Source organism: Cucurbita pepo, chromosome 18, assembly GCF_057944985.1.
Source record: "Cucurbita pepo subsp. pepo isolate OVF chromosome 18, ASM5794498v1, whole genome shotgun sequence".
Taxonomy (NCBI): Eukaryota; Viridiplantae; Streptophyta; class Magnoliopsida; order Cucurbitales; family Cucurbitaceae; genus Cucurbita; species Cucurbita pepo.
Window position 1 is genome coordinate 8,815,970 of NC_141815.1, and position 21,762 is coordinate 8,837,731.

The following is a 21,762-nucleotide window of genomic DNA, read 5'->3' on the forward strand; positions in this document are numbered from 1 at the left end:
ATATATGTCACAAACGGTTGAAATATATTTAAGGCAAAAAAAAAACAAATATATTTAAATAGAGCTCTAGCTTTTGTTCTCCTACTGCCACGTAACAGCTACGTGGCATGCAATGAGTGCATGAATCTATATCTAAATCTGACACGTGTCCCTTAGTACACAGTCATTGACCAATCAGAAAACACTTACGTCATCAATGAAGCCACTTGGAGCTCATTCGTGAAACGTCACATCAAGCTGACCTTTATTATCAAATATTTTATTTTATAATATCAATATTTTAATCTATGTTATAAAAACGGGTAACAAAATATAATATAAATAATAAACATATTAACTTATTAATAAAATGTAAAATAAATAAGTTTACATTTTTTTTAATAAGGATTTTCATGTGAGATGACCTCAAGACTATTTAATTTAAATTATAAATGTTGAATTATTAGATTTTTTCGAGTTAGATTAAGATTAATTCTTTTAAAAATTGAAAATTCGAACCGGTTCGCAGTTGACATTTTTTAGTTAGGTCAACCCGACTAACTCGAAAATAGAATTCCACCCAACTCTACTTTTAAATTTAAAATATTTTATATTATTTTATATTTTAATTTTATGAGATTTTAGTTATTCTGAATTCTTTTTTAAGAATATATATATATATATATAAAACAACCGGATCACTCAACCCAATTAAGGTTGGGTTGGGTTAAATTAGATTGTGAACTCTATTCGAGTTGCTCGAATCACCCAACCCAATTAACCCAATCAGTGAACCCAATCAAGGTTGGGTTGGGTTAAATTAGATTATGAACTCTATTCGGGTTGCTCGAATCACCAACCCAATTAATCCGATCACTCAACCCAATCAAGGTTGGGTTGGGTTAAATTAGATTCGGAACTCTATTCGGGTTGCTCGAATCACCAACCCAATTAACCCGATCACTCAACCCAATCAAGATTGGGTTGGGTTAAATTAGATTATGGACTCTATTCGGGTTGCTCGAATCACCAACCCAATTAACCTTAAAGTTCAGGCTTAAGATGGTCTGGAGTCAACCCAACCCAACCAAACCGGTATACTTATTATTATTATTTTTTTAATTAGGATCCAAAGTTATATATTTTAATTATTAGTAAAAAATTATTACTTATTAGTTGCTTTTATAATGGATTGAAAACCATACTTTAATATATAATTTTGTTGAACACATAAATCATATTAAATTCATAAATTTTGAACTTGTATTTAAATCAGGTGTTCATTTAGGTTGCATTGTTATTTATTGTTATAAGTTTTATTTTTATTTATTTTATCATTTCATTTAATAGATGCATAAATTAGTTCATGAGGCAAGGTATAAAATCTTGTATGATTTTAATTGTGTTCCAATTGATTGCCGATTGGTAGGTTCTAGAAATGTGAAAAATAGGATTCACGGGTTCTTCAATCTATAACGCAATGTATATATTCTTTTTAATTCGGAATTCAGGGATATTAATTTAACAAATCACACGAAGATCTTTGTCGAAGTAGTTTTTCTTTTGGATTGCATTTGAAATCTGAGCAAATTAGTTTCGACAGCAATCGAGGGCCGGCCTTCTTCCTGTTAGAGATTGTATTCCTTCTATACCATTCTGCAAATTCGTTTTTCCGATTCTTTGTTTCTGAAATCTCTGTATGGTAGAAAAAATGGCGCAAAACGAACATATCTTGGAGTATACAGATGGAGACTCGTATCAACAGGTTAGGCAGGCGCTGAAGGAACGATCCAAGGTCTGCTGATTTGTTTTTGTTTCTGTTTTCACTTTTTACAATTTGTCGATGCTGTTTTCTGATGATTTACTTTCGGTTTTTTTGCGTTTTTGGTTTTGGAACGATTCGATTCGCAGAAAATGGCGCAAACGAAGGAGATGCTATCGAAACAAGCTGTTCAGACGAAAGAGATCATATCCAAACAGGCGGTTAAGATCGCTAAGCAGGCTGAAGAACACGAAAGATTCATTAACAAGGTTTGACTCGCACTGTATTGCCGAAACGATTCAATAGTACTGTTTTGATGTTATTGGATTTCGATTTACCGCCATCGCGAGAATGATTCGTTTCTAATCGTTTCGATTCCGTTTCTTCTAGAATCTTACTTTGCGCGCGTTTTTCTACTTATTTTTAGGTCACGCACCTGGTCGGAGTTCTTGGTTTCGGAGGATTTTGCTTCCTGTTAGGAGCGAGTGAGTAAAATTATATGAATCAATCGATTGCGATGCCTTTATCTATTGCAAGATTAATGTTTTTCCTTCAATTTTGTGGCTATTTTTCTGATCAGGACCTCAGGATATTCCATATGTATATTGTTTTTTTTATGTCACCTTTGTCCCTCTTCGTTGGATATACTATCGGTTCAAGAAATGGCACTACTACCTTTTGGTAAGCATTGAATCTTTTTTTTTTTTTTTCCCTTCATTTCCCCTCTTTTTCTCTTCCATTGAAGTTGTAAACGTTCTTTTAGACCCTATGAAATCATGGTCTAGTTGACACTTTAGATACTTTTAATCGTATAGTCGCTGGATTTGGATAAATGGTATTTTCTTGGATATAGTTTAGAAGCTTGGGTTCTAGCAACCATAGAAGGAGATAGATCATTTAGTTGGCTTTCAAACATGTGCCTGATTCAGACAGTTATGACCCCCATCCAGAAGATGTCATCGACTTGAATCAACTTGAATCAACGTGTGGATGGAGAGGTGATGTGTGAGATTACACATCAGTTGGAGAGGAAAACGAAGCATTCTTTATAAAGGTGTGGAAACCTCTACCTAGTAGACGCGTTTTAAAACTGTGAGATTGATAGTGATACTTAATGGGCCAAAGCGCACAAGCTAGTGGTGGGCTTTGGATATCAAAGCTAAACATCAGGCAGTGTACTAGCGAAGATGCTGGGCCCCTAAGGAGGTGGATTGTGAGATCCCACATCAGTTGGAGAGGGGAACGAAGTATTCTTTATAAGGGTGTGAAACCTCTCCCTAGCAACACGTTTTAAAACCGTGAGGCTGACGGCGATACGTAACGGGCCAAAGCGGATAATATCTGCTAGCGGTGGGCTTGGTCTGTTACAAGATGTTTAAAAGTTCAGTGTATTAGGATGTTTAAATGTGATTTGGGTAAAGTAACTACAGCAGCATGTTTGGTGGAGTTATGAAGAAGCATGCCTACGTGGTTGGGTCTAATGGAGGAAACGGGTTGGTGATTTCCGAGCTCGAGAATTGGAGTTGGTCAATTTTCAAATCTCTAGGTTATATTGTTTGCTAATAGATGAATGTCAATTGGAAACTCTTCTTTGGCTTTTCACTTCTGATAGGATGTTTCTTTTGATCATACCCTTTAATAGGATTCCAATGTACCTAAAATTCATTTGCTTGAATGGCTACTATCATTTTGATTGTATATCATCAAGAAGCCTCTCATGTCAAGGAGCTAACATATTGATGTTCCTGATTCAGGATTTTTGCTATTATGCAAACACGATTTTCATTGTTGATCTTCTTCTGTATCCAAAAAATGAAAAACTTTTCATGATTTGCTTCGCATTTGCAGAGGTTAGTATTACCCTGTTCTGTAACCTGACTGGACATTTAATTCACTTACCTCCATTTTGACATTTTAACTATTGCTGTAGGGACCATTAGCATGGGCGATCATTGTTTGGCGTTGTAGCTTGGTTTTTAGTTCTTTTGATAAAATAGTTAGTGTTCTTATACATCTAATTCCTGGTGAGTATGTTCTTCCTTTCTTCTAACATTTCTAGCAGAAGTTACCTGGAAAGAAAAACTAATTAAAGGGTTCCTTTTGATTACCAAAGAAATTGCTTATAAACGAAGTAATTTGCTTCAAGGTGCTCTGTATATGAACAGATACCAACGAAAATAATTATGTCGGTCTTCAAAGCTCTGTTTTGTCTATCTTTTGCTCACTCTGATATGCCTGCTTCTGTCAGCTTTTGAAAAAAAAAAAATTCGATTGATGAAACAAATGTAATTTACATTCATGATTTAATTTCTTTTCAGACTTTAGAACATAGTTTCATGAATTAGGCAATAATTGAGCATCAGCCTTGGTACTTGATAGTTGAAAGTTATGTTTCCAATGCTGTGAAGGATCCATTTATTGCACGAATATTCGAGAATTTCAAAGTTATAATCACCAACAACAGAGATTGTGCTCTGTTTGTAGTATCATTTAATGATGTAGCCCTTGTTTAATAACAATTCTTTTTTTTTTTAGTTTGGTGTAGGATGCTGTAATTGACCATTGAACTCGCAAGTCAATATTTCTGGTGCCTTATGGTATTATTACTTAATGATATTGTCGACGTTGCTCTTCCAGGTTTGGTTTTCTTCACCATTAGATGGTGGAACGAAGCTACATTTGAAGCCATGCATCCTGAAAAAACTTCCCGCAGAGCTTCATGGCCCTATGTAGAGGACAAGTCATATTTATGGACATGGCTGTTTGTAGTTCCTTTGGTTGCTTACACTCTCTGGCAGATTCTTTACTTTCTGATTGTCAACGTGTTGCGTCGTCAAAGGTTCTTACGAGATCCAGAAGTCATGACTTCATACAGGTCCTCCCTGTGTGACCAAAAATCAATTAAACTGCTAGCCAAAGCATTTGCATTTGTGTTGAGTCATGCTGATACCCTCTTTCTATGGTTTTTCAGGGAACTGTCCAAAAGGGCACAGAAAACAAACAATTTATGGTGGAAATTAAGTGGTTTGCTTGGAGATCAGAATCGTCTGTTCATGTACATTTTGTTCCAGGGAATATTTACAGTATTGACGATGGCATTGGCTGTTCCAATCTTCTTGTCCTATCGGTTGCACGTTGTTTTCCAGCTGCTAAAGGTTTCAGCCGCCGTCTGGAATGGAGGAAGCTTTTTGTTAGAGGTCATGCCAAGGCAGGTGATTCTGAAGGAGAAGAAGAAAACAGAAACACAGCCACTTCAAGACGATCAAAATCATCCCCCAGTTCCTGCAGCAGACGAAATCGTCACCGACACTGCTTCAAGGGAAACCTTGCAGTCTTAGTTGCCGTTATGCTCACACGGGTTTTCGCTTACTGGTACGAGTTCGATCTCTCTCTCAAACACACATATACACATATATATCAATGTTGATCCAAGACTGTTGTAAGTTCTGTATTTACAAGCTTTCATAATCAGCTGCTATATCAGTGATCAAGTAGTTGTTTTTCATTTGTGTTTCCATCTCATAGACATTGGAGAATGGCTGTGAAGAATAGATACTTCAAACGTTTAAGATTTTTGCATTTACTTCATTTGTTTAATCCACACGCATCACAAACAGTCATAAGGTTTGGACATGTTATACCTTTTGATTAATGAGAATATTACTGCTTCCTTTTCTTTGGCTCATAGTTCTTAGATTTACCTTGCCAGCCTTTTTGTTCTAGGTGCCTTTAAGTACTTAGCCATATGGGCAACAAGATCACAAAAAACTGTACCAAAAGCCCCAAAAAAGAGAAAAAAAAAATGCAATCAAGAGGATATATTAACGTTTTTGTTCCTATTTCTTGAAAGAATGAAAAATTACATCGAGTTAAATACAAATTGCTTCCACAAACTAACCCAAAAAAGAGGCCTAAAAACCAGCCCTACACCCAAAACCAAATGAATCAAGGACCACTGCAGTGGAGATCATTTTCTGGACTTATGTTCGCTTCATGGCTTCTCAATGAAGACCCTCTCAGCGTTGAAATAACACGAGAGGCAAAATAAATTCAACCTATACGACCATCTGAACTCGGTCGCTAGGTGGATGGAATTTAATAGAACTATACACATGGAATGGTGACAAACAATGAGTATATGCACAGAGAGTTGCTAGTGCAGACAAGATTTTCACCCTGATAAACCATGATCATGAACACAAAGGCGTCACTCTGCACGTTGAAGCAAAAACCCGAACCCGGAGTTTTCTCGTATCAGCGGTGGAGGATCAATGTCTGTTACGTCTACTTGGTTCATTGATTTGGAAATATCATCCACAGAAAATGGGATACTGCACCAACAAGAAACAGATCAGACCATACAGATTGAATAGCAATAGCAATTTGAATGAAGATTGTACCTAGAATCATCATCTAACAGGAATGAGCTAATAGCATTGTTGGAGTTTTCAGTCATCAAAATTCGCATACTCAAAATAACCTGCACTACAAAGAGCGGTATCAGAATAAGGAGAATTCGAGGTACAGCGACCCGAGAATCGACTAAACAGAACAATAATTTCAAAGCTAAGAGAAACCCGATTCCATCGAGTTAACGTACTTCCGAAGATACACTATGTGTGCCATATTTGTCATCCCAGTACATTGTACTAATCCTATATAACTGTTGTATGCTAAGCACCTGAAGAACAGTGTATAAAAACATGAAAATATGTAAGAACACTAAATCAAAGGCTGAAATCATTTGAAAAACAAGAGATTAAGAAGGAATCACTAACAGGACAGAGATCTTTTGTTATCTCATTCAAGGTCTTTTTGGGTTTTTGATGAATAACCTAAGGAAAAGAGTCCAAATCATAAACAAGTTAGCCAAAATCATAGATTACTGAAGAACTGAGCTAATTTAAATGATCTTACAAGGAATCCAACAGCCTGCCTAATATGCTTTAGTTCATCCCAGGCAGACCCAGCATACTGCACAGGAGAAGATCATTAGAAAGAACACATAAACAATATCAATGGAATCGATTCACTTTGTGTATACGGATCGTACTTCCTCGGTTGCTTCCGAGCACCACTGTTCTAATTCAGACAACCCAGCTTTCACATACTCTCCGTTGCTGAACGAACAACACTCACGCCGCAAAAGAAGACTGCAAAACAAATCAAATCGACACCTTAAAGTGAAAAAAGGAAAATTTTGACGTCGGCCCAGCAAGATACTCAATGCAATTACATTACCTGTTAAATAGTTGAACGTTAATGAACGCAAATATCTGAGTGAAAACTTTGCGGACGAGGAACGGAGGTACCTGTCAAAACCGGGCATAAGATCGTGGTTGTAGTTGCTATAAAGATGATGAATTGTTAGTATATGATGCTAAACTCGAGACTCACGTAGTTTGCTTTCATGATCTTCAAGTAATTGTTTAAACTTTTCACAATGCTTTGCCAATGTGCAATTAAGGCCTGTTGAGCCATAGAGTTAGCTTGGGAACGTCCTTTCACTAAGCTTGCCCTTGATGTCCTTGGAGCCTGCATTGAATTGAATGTAGCTACTAAATTCTCACTATTTTAGGAAGAAAATCTCATCATTGAAGCATATAACATCGCGTTAAATAATGATTACAATAATAAACGGAGCGATGCTCGTTAACAAAATGATCTGAGAGTAGTTTTGTAATAGTTCAAGCCTACCACTAGCAGATATTGTCCACTTTGGCCCGTTACGTACTGCCGTCAGCCTCACAGTTTTAAAACGCGTCTACTAGGGAGAGGTTTCCACACCCTTATAAGGAATGTTTCGTTCTCTCTCCAATCGATGTGGGATCTCACAACTCACCCTCCCTTAGAGGCCCAGCGTCCTCGCTGGCACACCGCCCGGAACCGCGACCGAAGCCCCGGTGAACGGCGGCCGTAACTATAACGGTCCTAAGGTAGCGAAATTCCTTGTCGGGTAAGTTCCGACCCGCACGAAAGGCGTAACGATCTGGGCACTGTCTCGGAGAGAGGCTCGGTGAAATAGACATGTCTGTGAAGATGCGGACTACCTGCACCTGGACAGAAAGACCCTATGAAGCTTCACTGTTCCCTGGGATTGGCTTTGATACCATTTGTAATAACCCAAGCCCACAGCTAGCAAATATAGTCCGTTTTGGCCCGTTATGTATCGTCATCAACCTCATGGTTTTAAAACACGCTTACTGTGGAGAGATCTAGCCCTACTCCGACCAGTGTCTCGCACCGTCCAGTTAATAGCTCTGATATCATTTGTAACAACTCAAGCCCACCGCTAGTAGATATTGTCTACTTTGGCCCGTTACGCATCACCGTCTACTAGGGAGAGGTTTCCACACTTTTATAAGGAATGTTCCCTCTCCAATCGATGTGGTATCTCACAATCCACTCCCCCCCCCCCCCCTCGGGAGCCCACCGTCCTTGCTGGCACACTACTCGATACCCAGCTCTAATACCATTTGTAACAATCCAAGCCCACCGCCAGCAGATATTGTCCATTATGACCCGTTACGTACTGTCGTCAGCCTCACGGTTTTAAAACGTAACTACTATGGAGAGGATCTAGTCCTGCTTTGATACCATTTGTAACAGCTCAAACTCACCGCTAGCCGATATTGTTCACTTTGGCTCGTTATGTATCTCTATCAACCTCACGGTTTTAAAACGCGTCTATTAGGGAGAGGTTTCCACACCCTTATAAGGAACGTTTTGTTCTCCTCTCCAACCGACGTGAGATCTCACAAGTTTCTTTATCATTCTATAAACAGTTAAAAGGATGGTAGGATTTGAAAACTACCTGAATACATAATCCAAGTAAAGGCGAGATCTCTTTCTTTATGTTATCTCTTATCATTCCATATATTTTCTCCAAAAACGCCGTAAGCTGCTGCTTAAACAACAGTGCTGGATACTTCGCCTCAACCTGTCGAAAATCGTCCACTCGACCCAGCCCCCGACCGTTAAGAAACGATAGTCCACCACTTTGCGGAGATCCCCTTAATCCCTGCAATATAAAGAGCGGAAACGAGCAGCGATTAAGAAGAAATAACAAAAAATATAAAAGCCTGAAAGAACGTCGAGACGTGTCGTACTTGAGACATCCTTCCGAAAAGAGAAGCTGTAGAAGTTCTCCTCCTTTGAGGAGTCAAGCTAGCAGCTCCACTAGCTTTCAGAGTGTGTTGAAGGAGCAACAGTAATGTGGATGTATTAGATAACCAATAAGTTAATACATCATTGTTATCCTGGACCTTCAGTAGAGTTAAAGCCACAAGTGTTAATAATATGTAGATGAATTCACCAGACAAGCACTACAGAATTGTTTCAGAAGCAAACGTTGCATATAACCTCTATCGACGAAGCTATTGTTTGAATGAGTCGATCGAATATGCTCGTTCTTTCGACTTCGAACGACCTCCAGTGAAGAAGACATTTGTATATGACACAAGCAGCTACTGGTTTGCCTCCAGAAAAGCCCAAGTCTTTTGATATGCACTTTACTAGAAGGTCCTGGTTCTCCTGAACATCATAATGCATAGAAGAAATGAACTAATTACTCTCGAACACGAAGGAGAATCAACTTTTGCATAAATGTAACAGTCCAAGCCCACCGCTAGCAGATATTGTTTTCTTTGGACTTTTAAAATGCGTCTATTAGGGAGAGGTTTTCACACCCTTATAAGGAATTTTTCGTTTTCCTCTCCAATCGATGTGGGACGATCTCACAATCCACCCCCCCCCCCCCCTTGGGGTCCCAACGTCCTCGCTGGCACACCGCTTAGTGTCTAGCTTTAATACCATTTGTAAATAGTCCTTTTTGGCCTTTCCCTTTCAGGCTTCCCTTCAAGGTTTTCAAAACGCGTCTGCTAGGGAGAGGTTTTCACAGTTTTATAAAGAATGTATCGTTCTCCTCTCCAACCGATGTGGGATCTCACAATCCACCCCCCTTAAGGGTCCAGAATCCTTGCTGGCACACCACTCGGTGTCTGGCTCTAATACCATTCATAACAGCCCAAGCCCACCACTAGCAGATACTGTCCTCTTTGGGCTTTTCCTTTCGAGCTTCCCCTCAAGGTTTTTAAAACGCATCTGCTAAGGAGAGGTTTCCACACTCTTATAAAAGAAATGTTTCGTTCTCCTCTCCAACCGATGTGGGATCTCACAATCCACCCCCCTTAGGTGTCCAGCATCCTTGCTAGCACGCCATTCGGTGTCTGGCTCTGATACCATTTGTAACAGCCCAAGCCCACCGCTAGCAAATATTGTCCTCTTTGGGCTTTCCCTTTCGGGTTTTCCCTCAAGATTTTTAAAACGCGTCTGCTAGGGAGAGGTTTCCACACCCATATAAGGAATGTTTCGTTCTTCTCTCCAACCGATATGGGATCTCACAGTAAACCCTTCCCATTCTCCCTCTTTTTAATAATGCTAAGAACCCTTCTTACCTGCTGCTTTTCATTAAGCGATTTCTGTGGTTTTTCTTCCGATTCAAGCTCGCGTAGATTCGATAATGCAAGAGCTGTATCCTGATATACATAGTATATAATTTAAGATACAAAATTTCTATATACTAAAATTGTTCTTTTGTTGTCATAAAAATTAGTTTCCCTTACCGACGATACTTTGACCTCTCCGTGCAAAATATTTCCGTTCTCTGGTGTCCTCTGAAGTTTCAACCAAACAATGGTGGTACGTATCAAAGATAATATCTTAGTTAAAAGACCAGAGGATCATACGAACACCATAATATACCTGAATAATCATCGACTTCGGTCTTGCAGATAAAGCTTTTCCCGTTGGCGACATAGTCAAGGCTTGTTGACGAAGTACCTGGTTCTCTGATTCCGAATTTGAAAGCTTCTCTTCAAGCCTGATGCATAGAATATAGTTTCATTATTGACTTTAAAGACATAACCAGTTTGATGTAAATAAACAATAGATGCAAAGATTTAATCACTCCTACGAACCGCTGCAACGACTCCTGAAGCTGATCCGCTTTCTTGTCTGAATCTTGAAGTCTTTTGGTCAGCTCCATACTTTTAGCTTCGGCTTCAGTACAAGCTTTTCTTGCTTCTTCAGCTGTCGTTTTCTCCGACAGCAATGAAGCCTGTAAATCTCTGGGTTAGATTATCCTTAACTTTCCTCTAGAATCACTCTTAGCTGAAGGTTAGAGCTCCTTTGTGGCATTGTGGTTGATTATACTTAAAATGGTACAAAAAGTACAAACCTACCTTCAAACTCTCCACCTCAGCCATTAAGGAATTGATTTTTTCGGTATCCTCGACGAAAACGGGAGTTTCCTTGACGACTGGAGGTGCTTCTTCAATAGCTTTCTGAATCGCCTCTCGTTCTTTGATAACTCGAGCATTTGCTTCTTCAACTTGTAATTGCATATTGTGTAAAGCATCTTGTAATTTAGCAATTTCTTGAGCTTTCTCCTCTTCCAGATCAGTCTACAATTCAGTGGGGGAAAAACATACATATCAGCTGCTGAACAATGTATGGCTGTTTTGTTTCACGCTAACGCCCACACCGGATATGAACCGAACTGTCTCACAACGTTCTGAACCCAGCTCACGTACCGCTTTGCCCTCCCTCTCTATCTATACAAGGGATGGAAGGGCAGAAGTCTTTGGTGTCCCCACCTAGATCCACACGTTACAATAAACAAAAGAAAGTAATCAAGAAATTACCCTCATCCGCTTCTCGAGTTGTAAGCGCCATGTAAGTTCTTCGACACGTTTTTCTAATTTGTCTTTTGCTTCTTTGAGTGCACCGGTTTCCTTTGCAGCCTTCATGCATACATAAAATATATGAGTGTCTTCATTCAACAGTCATCCTAAATACAAAATATACAAAGTCAAGTGATGTGTTTGAACCATTTTCAGTTTTCTTAGCTCCTTTCGGGCGACTCGTCGCCTCCAACTACACTGTGTGGTTAATGCAGCCTTTTGGAGTCTCGTATAGTAAGAATATGCCATGTGACACCGCAAACGTGCCTGTAAGACTCACCCGAAAGGAATCAGAATCTCCAGATCGAGTTCTAAATTTCATATATTCATATAACCACCCTAAAACGGAAAAGAAACAGGACCTGAACGATAATTGCTGCCTTAGTACGCCTTCTAAATCTGAATTCGTCACGAGCCTTCATTGCCCGTAACCCTGTTTGCAATGTGATTGCTGATGAAAGCAAATCTAAGTATGACTTTCGAGCAGTATATCGCTTGAAACACTTCTGGATCTTTAAAGCTGCCGCTTCCCGTTGTAGCTGCTCAAATAGATTTCGAGCCAATACACCTAATTATAATTGGAAACGAACGTGCGTTAGAATTTTGATAGGAAAGGACAAGTATGACAATAGGAGAGAATACAAAGAAGGATTACTAGACACCCTCGGTTGGGAGGGAGTCCCACGTTGGCTAATTAAGGAGATGATCGTGGGTTTATAAGTAAGGAATATATCTCCATTGGTATAAGGCCTTCTGAAGAAACCAAAAGCAAAGCCACGAGAGCTTATTGCTCAAAGTGGACATATCATACAATTGTAGAGAGTCGTGATTCCTAACATGGTATCAGAGTCATGCCCTTAACTTAGTCATACTAATAGAATCCTCAAATGTCGAACAAAGAAGTTGCTAGCCTCGAAGGTATAGTCAAAAAGTGACTCAAGTGTCAAACAAAGGGTGTTCTTTGTTCGAGGGCTCCAAAGAAAAGAGTCGAGCCTCAATTAAGGAGAGGTTGTTCGAGGGCTACATAGGTCTCAGGGGAGGCTCTATGGTGTACTTTGTTCGAGGGGAGGATTTTTGGGAGGGAGTCCCACGTTGGCTAATTAAGGGATCTAATCATGAGTTTATAAGTAAGGAATACATCCCCATTGGTATAAGGCCTTTTGGGGAAACGAGAAGCAAAGCCACGAGAGCTTATGCTCAAAGTGGACAATATCATACCATTGTAGAGAGTCATGATTCCTAACACACCCTGCCTACCAAAAGGAGTAGTAAGTGTTCAAAGAATTTATAAAAACGAGAACATGGGATTCCGTGACTGTCATCGATGTAAGCCACTGAAGTTTCTTCTATCTCTAAGGACTCCGAACAATTTCATGATTTCTTGCCGTGCTAAAGAATATTTTACAATGAAAAAAAAGACTAATAAGAAACGAGCAAGCGGTATTTCTAAGACCGTCCAAGAAAGTACCTCGAGTAAATGATTGCACTTGTATAGCAGCTTTACGTAACGCAACGAACTCCTTGCGTGCAATAAACGTTCTAATTTGCATTTGAATAGTTCTGGCAGCATTGCTAAGCACCTCTGTTCTCTTTGCATCCAGAGAAGCCATCTGGCCAGCCCTCAGGAAGATTTTTGTCTTACCAATCTGCCCAACCACAGTGATAACACATAAATAAGTCTTGGAAATGCTCAACACCCTCAAACAAGTATTATTATGGATGCCAAAAGAATTGAGTTACTTGGATATCCAACACCATCAAGGCACATAGGGCCTTGGACACTAGACTCAAAGTTCGAGTAAATGTGTGCACTTAACACAATACTCGAGTAAATGTGTGCAGTTAACACAATACAAGGATGAGGTTTCCCATACTGCACGTCAACTAAAGACTTAAAATGTAACAGCCCAAGCCCACCGCTAGCAATTATTGTCCTCTTTAGGCTTTCACTTCCGGATTTCCCCTCAAGGTTTTTAAAACGCGTCTGCGAGGGAAAGGTCTTCACACCCTTATAAAGAATGTTTCGTTCCTCCTCTCCAACCAATGTGGGATCTCACAATCCACCCCCCTTCGGAAGCACACCGCCCGGTGTCTAACTCTGATACTATTTGTAACCGTCCAAGCTCACCACCAGCAGATATTGTCCTCTTTGGACTTTCCCTTTCGAACTCTCTCAAGGTGTATAAACGTGTCTACTAGGGAGAGGACTTCACACCCTTATAAAGAATGCTTCGTTCTCCTCTCCAACCGATGTGGGATCTCACAATCCACCCCCTTCGAGGCCCAGCGTCTTCGCTGGCACACCGCCCGGTGTCTGGCTTTGATACCATTTGTAACAGTCCAAGCCCACCGGTAGCATATATTGTTCTCTTTGGGCTTTCCCTTTCGAACTTCCTCTCAAGGTTTATAAACGTGTCTGCTAGGGAGAGGTCTTCACACCCTTATAAAGAACGCTTTGTTCTCCTCTCCAACCAATGTGAGATCTCACATAAAATTAGCATAGATCCCTGCTCTGGCAGTTACGCAACCAAAATTCATCACAGCTGAAATTATCAGCAAGAGGGATTGATTGATGAAGCATGGATTTGAATAAGCAAAAGAAATTATGACCATTCATAGTGTTTAAAATATCATTCGAGCCAACGGCTTCGATATATCAGTCCTGCTCGATTGCAAGAAGCTAATCTCATAAAAGACATGAGGGTGTTGGAGACATGAGCTTCAAATCCAACCAAAGAAATGGCCAAGGACATCCATAAAAAATAAAAGTTTACAGCAATAATGAAATCACCTGATAACCTTTCAAACCCATTTTATCCAGGATCATCTGGCATGCTACCTTGTCATCATGGCTGCACGGATCGTAGTAATATAAGACCGTCAGTGCACAAAGCGTACTGGACACGTATTTCTCGTCTCTTATTTTTTCGGTTTCTTTAATTTTGTTAAGAGATAGCTATGTTCAAAGAGTGGTAAGTTAACTTACTCCAAAACTTCTGGTGCAAGAACCCCAAAACGTAGGAGGAACTCGTAAAACGTTCTTCTCGTAGGATATCCAGCACAGCTGATCCTAATCGCTTCAAGGACACCCTAAATCGTTTAAAAAGCCACATAAAATTAACAAAAAAACCAGATAAAACACAGTTGCATAACAAAACTAATGCAACACCGTAAACTGTACTCACACCACAACGTAATTGTTGGATAACATTCGAATTCTCGAAAATGGCAGGCTTGAGCGTATTATTTGGCTTTACACATCTGATGTAGTGAGGTTCGGTCGAATTTAACGTCTCCATTAACGATTGAAGTTGTAACTGCAAAATCAAGAATGTGAAAACATCACTGTTTTGTCGAATTATACCGCGCCCACAACATAACATGAATTTCAAGTTAGCCAGCCATACTTTAAAACGCGAACCAATGGAAGAAAATTTTGAGGATTTTGATGTTTCCTCGGGTTGAGGTGGAAATAAAGCTCTTGCAAAGGAGCATTTCGAGGATGTCAATAGCGCCTGATGTTCGGCTACCACGTAGTCTTTGTTTTTGTCCAAGAATAGATCTGCCAAATAAGTCACCTGAAGCATTTTTTTTGTCTCTTTAATTTTGAGAAGGGATGCATCTAAGCTTGGAGCATAAGAAACTAAGAAACGAGCTTAATATACTTTACCTCGCCCGCATAATGAGATATTGTAAAACTCGTACGAGATAGCTTCGGCTTGATGAAGCGCTTGTTGTTCTTGAATGTTTGGTATAACTTTTGAGCGAACGTTTCGTGTGTAGATTTAGGAAACATGCTGTATGGAGCAAAAAGAAATGAGAATGGAAGGAAGAATCGAAAATATTTTCGTATAATCAAGATGAAACAGTTAATACTGATTAAATATTAGCTGACATACCAGGCCTCGTCCAGAAGTGCGATAATTCCCCCCGGTTTCTGTGAACGAAGAACTGCATTTTAATTACTTAAATCTTGTGTTGAGAAAATAAAAGAAATGCATGGTTTATTAAAAACAAATCCCTTGTTCATATCGAAACACGAGTTAGCAGAACTATTAAGATCTGAATATCAGCAAAATGGTAAATAACAGTGAGGTAAGTGTGCGGTGGCAGCGTTGGACGGAGCCAAACGGGCGTATGGCCTTGCCATTTGAGAGGTGCGCACCTTTTCAATCAGATCCAAGACATCCTGGTTATCGACAAACTCGATATAACTCCAATTGATTTGCTCTTTGGTATATTCCTCCTGCTCCATTTTGAAAACATGCTGCATATACACAATCGACCAGAACTCGATCAAGAACGTAAGAAGTGTCTTACGGTGAAGTTTACAGATCCAAGTTAACCAACCTGATTAAAATGTTGCTGAAGTTTTTCATTTGTGAAATTGATGCAGAACTGTTCGAAACTATTAGAAACAAACACGATTCAATAGCTAGTAAATATATTACGTTTAACTCATGAATTCACGTACGACCATTACCTGTTGAATTTAAAACTCTCGAATCCATATATATCCAGAACTCCGATCAATGATTTAGAGTTCGGGTCTTGCCCAATCGAATTGTTAATCTTCTCCACGAGCCTACGGGAAAAGTTTAAAAAAGGATGATGAACAGAATCAAGAAGCATTTAATACATTGATAAATCATCTTTATGGAGTAAAAATAGACCGAGATGAAGAAACAAGCGTTTGCAGAAAGAAAACGTGTTAAGAGAAAGGATGTCCCTAGAGATCCCGACCCGACCTTGGGACTAGAGAGATTACCAGTCAAAGAGTCGTGAATAAATCGTTTTAGCCAAGGCATCCCTACTACCCAAAGCAGCCACAGGATCAAGCGTTCGAGTTATAACTTCTTCTGGCGTTACCATAACACGTTGAATCAGTGCAACTTCCAAACTCTTTGCATCACACCTAAATTAAACATTTAGAAAACGATAGCTTTTGAAGTATTAATAACGACTAAGACATCGTATGTCGAAATTTTAGATAACGTACTTAAGCAGTTCGGCAGTCGTATTAAGATGAAATCTTGATTTTTCATCCTTAATGACTGAAGAATCAATCTCCTCTCCCTTTGAGAATTCAATATTTCCAAGATGCAAAATTGCAGCCACGACCCTAAAAATCGCGTCCTGAAATGAATTATTTATTATCAAACTTTCGATGCAACAAGAAACAGCACGATTACACGAAAAGAACACTGAAAACTAACCTGCTCCTCCTCGCTGATTCCAACTACATCCATAGCCCTTCTGGTTGCGAGATACTCATGAGCGTCGTTCACGCCATCCAATTCAAAGCAGCTAGATTGATTTAAGTAGTGAAACGATTTCGGGTTTTCTAATTTATACTTCACTCGTTCCTGGTTTTTGTCAATGCATTGATTAGAATCACGTCTACAAGCTATCGTCACTACTAAGAAATCGGTCCATTATATGTGAATGATTTACAGTTTAAAAGTTGAGAATTGTACCTCAAGAGGAGCTGCACAGAGAAGGTAAAAGCAATGATAGTTTCGTTCAGGATCCGAGATCTGACATACTCGAGACCTTTCAAGCAAATAAGTTCGGACAGCTGCGCCAGAGATTCTCCCGCTCTTATCAAATTGAATCTCAACAAATTTACCAAAGCGACTGCATTTCGAACCAAAATTAAGTTAGTAGTTCGCATTTAAGAATGTTTTGTCCCTTGCACGAACATTCCGTGATAATGAAGCGTGAAGATATATCGAGTTTGAAGGCTTGGATAAGCCAACCACCAATAATCATTGGAGCTCAACAATTACCAAAGTGACTGCATTTCGAACCAAAATTACTAACGGTTGCATAAACCTTTCGAGCAAGTTAAACGAGTCGTTAGCATTTAAGAATGTTCCATCCCTTGCACAAGAACATGCAGTGATAATGAAGCGTGAAGATATATCGAGTTTCAAGGCTTGAATAAACCTACTGCCCATAACCATTGATCATACAAGTGATCATTTCAACTCAATAGTAGATAATCTAAACAAAATTTTCCGTGTAGAACCGCTCACCTTGAGTTATTGTTCCGAACAGTTTTCGCATTTCCGAACGCTTCAAGAACAGGATTGGACTGGGAGGAAATAGAAAGGAATAATCAAGGAGTTTGCTATATAATACATAGTAAATATAAACTTTGACATACTTAAAACTATAATTAAAAGATCCTTATCATACTTCTAGGACTTGTTGTTCAACGGTTCGCCCTTCCACTCCAGATCGACCTCCAAGGTACGCAAGATACCGCATGAGCATCTTCGTGGTCTCGGTCTTACCCGCACCACTTTCTCCACTGACTAGGATTGAATTGCTTTTTCCTTCATTAATCATAGCCCTGTAATGGATAGAAGAAGCTAGTCAAGCCAAAATGAAGAAAAAATTTCGTTAAAATTCGTTCTTTCGGTCTTTTTTTCATCCCCCTTAGGTAGTGTCGTGCTTTATAAAGAACGACGGTTTGAAATGCCTACATGGCAACACTAGTAGTTTACTGCTAAAGTAATTTAAGTTTACAACTAGACCAAGAAATCATTGGCTGTTCGACAACTAAACGATACGAAATTTATCGAAGAAAAGGAGAAGCTTACCGGTATGCCACTTCCGCAACTGCAAAGACATGAGGACTTAGTTCTCCGAAACCAGCTCCTTTGTATTGTTCCATCATGTGAATATCATACAGATGGGGTAATCTTTGGAATGGATTTATTGCAATAAGTATATTTCCAGTGTATGTCTGTGCAGATGTTAAAGATTTGATATTCAAATATCTGTTATCTGGAAAGATTCTTACTGCATGAACAGAAAGAAAAGATAATAGTTTCCTACATAGATTTCATTGAGTTCATATCTGGTCGCCAAGTTGCTCAAAACTCCCGGTTCGTGCAAGTATGACAGCTTCGTCATGTCATCTACACCTGCAGCAGGTGCTTCGGTATCCTTGGGGTATATCTTCGATATATTCGCGACAACCTGCAATTAATAGTCGAGTATCAGTTCAATGGTCCCAGGTTGGATGTTAATTCATGCACACTGAGTGCCTGACTCACTGTTTTCCCGTTGGTAGCCCGGACATGAACTTCCTCGCCATTGATTCGAAAAACTTCCCCGTCAATCCAAGCTAGTTTTGGATCTTCAATCCAGATATGAGAACCTACAATGATGTTAACTGGTCCACTCTATTTGCAGAATAGAGGTAAAAAGAAGTGTTAGTGTTCAAAAAGTAGTAAAACGCAGTTCAATAAACAACAGAATTATATAGAGCGTGAATCTGAAATACAAAAAGAATAGACAAAAAAGGATAGTATTCATAAATTCTACATGATTGTTGAAAATTTTCTAGCACTTGATTGTGGAAGCTTTTCGAGTTCTAGTATGAGAGTTAGATCTCAGATTTGTGTTGATCAAATTTTTAGAACAAAGTTAGGAATGTTTTTAAAACGTGTCTGCTAGGGAAAGGTTTTCACACCCTTACAAGAAATGTTTCGTTCTCCTCTCCAACCGATGTGGGATCTCATAATCCACCCCCCTTGAGGGCCCAGCGTCCTCGCTGGCACACCGCCCCATGTCTGGCTCTGATACCATTTGTAATAGTCCAAATCCACCGCTAGCAAATATTGTCCTTTTTGGGCTTTCCCTTCCGGGCTTCCCCTCAAAGTTTTAAAACGCGTCCACTAAGGAGAGGTTTCCACACAGTGCTTTGTTCTTTTTACAACCGATGTGGATCTCAAAATCCACCCCCCTTGGGGGCCCAGTGTCCTCACTAGCACACCGCCCGGTGTCTGGCTCTAATACCATTTGTAATAGCTCAAACCCACCACTAGCAGATATTGTCTTCTTTGGACTTTCCCTTCCGAGCTTCCCCTCAATGTTTTAAAATGCGCCTACTAGGGAGAGGTTTCCACACAATGCTTTGTTCTCCTCTCCAATCGATGTGCTTCTACAGAATTTGGCATTGACTAGCTCCTTTCCATCAAGTCTAAAGTTGCAATCTTATGGTCTTCGACAGTCAATCTCTGTGTGAAAGTTGGAGAACGAGGAACCTGAGATTTTTTTTTTTTTTTTTTTAAATGGCCGAGAGAGATTGGTCGAAATTGTGGGGTCGTTCATTTGATCAATTGTACTCTTTTTTGTAACTATACTACTTCTTTGATAGATACAAACTGAAGTGTCTTTGTGTAGGCTCTCTTTGCTATTTTCTCCTCTTTTCAACTCTTCACTTTTTCAATGCTTCTTATTAACTTTAAAATGAACACATTTCAGCATATGCGCCTTCTAATATATAAACTAAAGGGTAAAGTTCATAGTTCCATGTACTTGTCATCCACCAACAAACGCCTAAATAGGGAAACTCCATTTGTACATAAAATTAGAGGGGGAAACTACAGCCCTATGTGATGTACAATATCGAAATAGGTAGTTAATTTATTTGCACTCGACCAAAGATGTAACGGCCTAAGTCCGTAGTAGATATTGTCCTCTTTGGGCTTTCCCTTTCAAGCTTCCTCTCAAGGTTTTTGAAAAACGTTTGCTAGGGAGAGGGTTCCATGCCCTTATAAAGAATGTTCCGTTCATTCATCCCCCTTTGGGGTCCAACGTCCTTGTTGGCACTCGTTCCCTTCTCCAATCGATGTGGGACCCCAAATCCACCCCCTTCGAGGCTCAGCCTCTTCGCTGGCACTCATTCCCTACTCCAATCGATGTGGGACCCCCAAATCCACCCCCTTTAGGGCCAACATCCTCGCTGACACTCGTTCTCTTCTCCAATCGATGTGGGACCCCCCCAAATCCACCCCCTTCAGGGCTTAGCCTCGCTGACACTAGTTCTCTTCTCTAATCGATGTGGGACCCCCCAAATCCACCTCTTCAAGGCTCAGTCTCCTCGTTGGCACATCGTCCGGTGTCAAGCTCTAATACCATTTGTAACGGCCCAAGCCCACCGCTAGCGATATTGTCCTCTTTGGGTTTTCCTTTTTGAGCTTTCCCTCCAAGGGTTTTAAACACATCTACTAGGGAGAGGTTTCCACACCCTTATAAAGAATGTTTCGTTCTCCTCCCAACCAATATGGGATCTCACCAAAGATCTCCTCGGTCGAATTGGAACAACTTGGATGTGCTTTCATCCCCCAGTTCAGTTCATTTCCAGAGGTGTTCCATATTCCAATTCAGCCTACACAACTTACAATATTAAACTCACAACTACAACTATTCCTGATGGCAATCCACAATCTGAAGGAGTATAAATAAGACCAACATGAACTGGCAACATAGTTTAAGCTCAGAAAATGGCAATAAAATCACACTCCATTGAAAACTCTACCCAATAGCACAAGTTCAAATTCAAAATTCAACCGAAAGTAGCAAGCATTCCATCAAACAAATTACAATGTATAAACAAAACGAATATCAAGCATTCCATCGAAGTTACCATGTTGATTGTAAACAGAGATCTCCCGTGTTAACTCATCCAATACAGAAAAATGAGTCAAAAGGAACCAAAGACTCGGCGAGCCAGATCGGAGCAAACAAACAAGTACCCACAAAGCTTCAACACCTGAGATAGCCAAAAACAAAGCTATCAAAGCTGGAGTTCGCAAATGGGTATCAATAAAAACCCCTCAAAAGATCTTCCCCAGCCGCCGCTAACTCGAAAAGTTAGATCGGATTGAAGCTGATACTAATATAGAAGGTTGAATAAGAGGATAAACAGGAAGAACAGAGAACAAAGCTGCCTCTAAGTTGGTTTTTTCTTTCAAATTTTTTGTGGGTTACCCCCCTTTTTCAAAGCTTCTTCCGATTGTTTGTTTATAAACGGAAGCAAAAAGTTTGAAGCAGCATTTCCGGTTTGAAGGGGTTTCTCTCTCTAAATTGTGCTGCGAGATTTCTCTCTCTAAAAGTTTAAAAAATTTAGTTCTTACGATTTTGGGGAATAAATTGCTTTGGTTTTGTGAAAATGGTGAGAGGTCAGTTGGCGTTGGTATAACAGTCGTGGCCTCCACATACTATCTGTCTCAATTACTCATAATTATGCTCTAAAACCAACATTAGAGCGCTAATTAAGGCCCCTTCGCTCTTTGCCCATGTTTTTTGCTTTATTTACACAATCTGCCATCCCAGCGTGTCCCACATTGATGGGGAGCCGAACAAACTACCCTTGCAAGCCTTTATAAACCTTTCCCTATCATACGCCTTTTAAACCTTTGAGCGCAAGTCTGAAAGGAAAAATCCAAAAAGAACAATATATACTAACGGTGGATCTGG

General features: G+C 39.8%; 2 protein-coding genes across 2 annotated transcripts; one reads left to right on the forward strand and one right to left on the reverse strand.

The window, feature by feature from the left end:
• The first annotated feature begins 1,379 nt into the window (after window positions 1-1,379).
• LOC111780572 (glycerophosphocholine acyltransferase 1) lies at window positions 1,380-5,417 on the forward strand. Its single transcript, XM_023661002.2, has 8 exons — window positions 1,380-1,774; window positions 1,891-2,010; window positions 2,169-2,226; window positions 2,322-2,422; window positions 3,496-3,591; window positions 3,672-3,765; window positions 4,379-4,616; window positions 4,713-5,417. Exons 1-8 carry the CDS (start codon window positions 1,679-1,681, stop codon window positions 5,077-5,079), a joined length of 1,170 nt encoding a protein of 389 aa, XP_023516770.2. The 5' UTR covers window positions 1,380-1,678; the 3' UTR covers window positions 5,080-5,417.
• A 127-nt stretch (window positions 5,418-5,544) lies between these two features.
• LOC111780287 (myosin-17) lies at window positions 5,545-21,435 on the reverse strand. The gene is made up of 39 exons (XM_023660645.2): window positions 20,930-21,435; window positions 18,552-18,680; window positions 18,331-18,474; window positions 18,093-18,238; window positions 17,686-17,842; window positions 17,523-17,581; window positions 16,962-17,121; window positions 16,701-16,850; window positions 16,484-16,620; window positions 16,253-16,399; window positions 15,968-16,069; window positions 15,835-15,892; window positions 15,650-15,751; window positions 15,384-15,421; window positions 15,155-15,281; window positions 14,892-15,062; window positions 14,670-14,801; window positions 14,471-14,574; window positions 14,276-14,336; window positions 12,953-13,130; window positions 11,847-12,052; window positions 11,632-11,751; window positions 11,446-11,544; window positions 10,984-11,205; window positions 10,720-10,859; window positions 10,505-10,622; window positions 10,366-10,416; window positions 10,198-10,278; window positions 9,104-9,274; window positions 8,851-9,006; window positions 8,556-8,762; window positions 7,139-7,276; window positions 6,983-7,053; window positions 6,795-6,894; window positions 6,659-6,715; window positions 6,520-6,576; window positions 6,342-6,422; window positions 6,142-6,221; window positions 5,545-6,072 (listed from the first exon to the last, which is right to left on the reverse strand). The coding sequence occupies exons 1-39, from the start codon at window positions 20,930-20,932 to the stop codon at window positions 5,949-5,951; spliced, it is 4,584 nt and encodes a 1,527-aa protein (XP_023516413.2). The 5' UTR covers window positions 20,933-21,435; the 3' UTR covers window positions 5,545-5,948.
• Between the last annotated feature and the right edge of the window lie 327 nt (window positions 21,436-21,762).

Coding starts and splice junctions, on each gene's coding strand:
- LOC111780572 (XM_023661002.2), top strand. CDS start 1,679: ATGGTAGAAAAAATGGCGCAAAACGAACATATCTTGGAGTATACAGAT. Junction 2,011..2,168: donor ACGAAAGATTCATTAACAAG/GTTTGACTCGCA, acceptor ACTTATTTTTAG/GTCACGCACCTGGTCGGAGT. Junction 2,423..3,495: donor AATGGCACTACTACCTTTTG/GTAAGCATTGAA, acceptor TTCCTGATTCAG/GATTTTTGCTATTATGCAAA.
- LOC111780287 (XM_023660645.2), bottom strand. Junction 16,400..16,483: donor ACGACTGCCGAACTGCTTAA/GTACGTTATCTA, acceptor TGTTTAATTTAG/GTGTGATGCAAAGAGTTTGG. Junction 16,070..16,252: donor TATTCACGACTCTTTGACTG/GTAATCTCTCTA, acceptor CTTTTCCCGTAG/GCTCGTGGAGAAGATTAACA.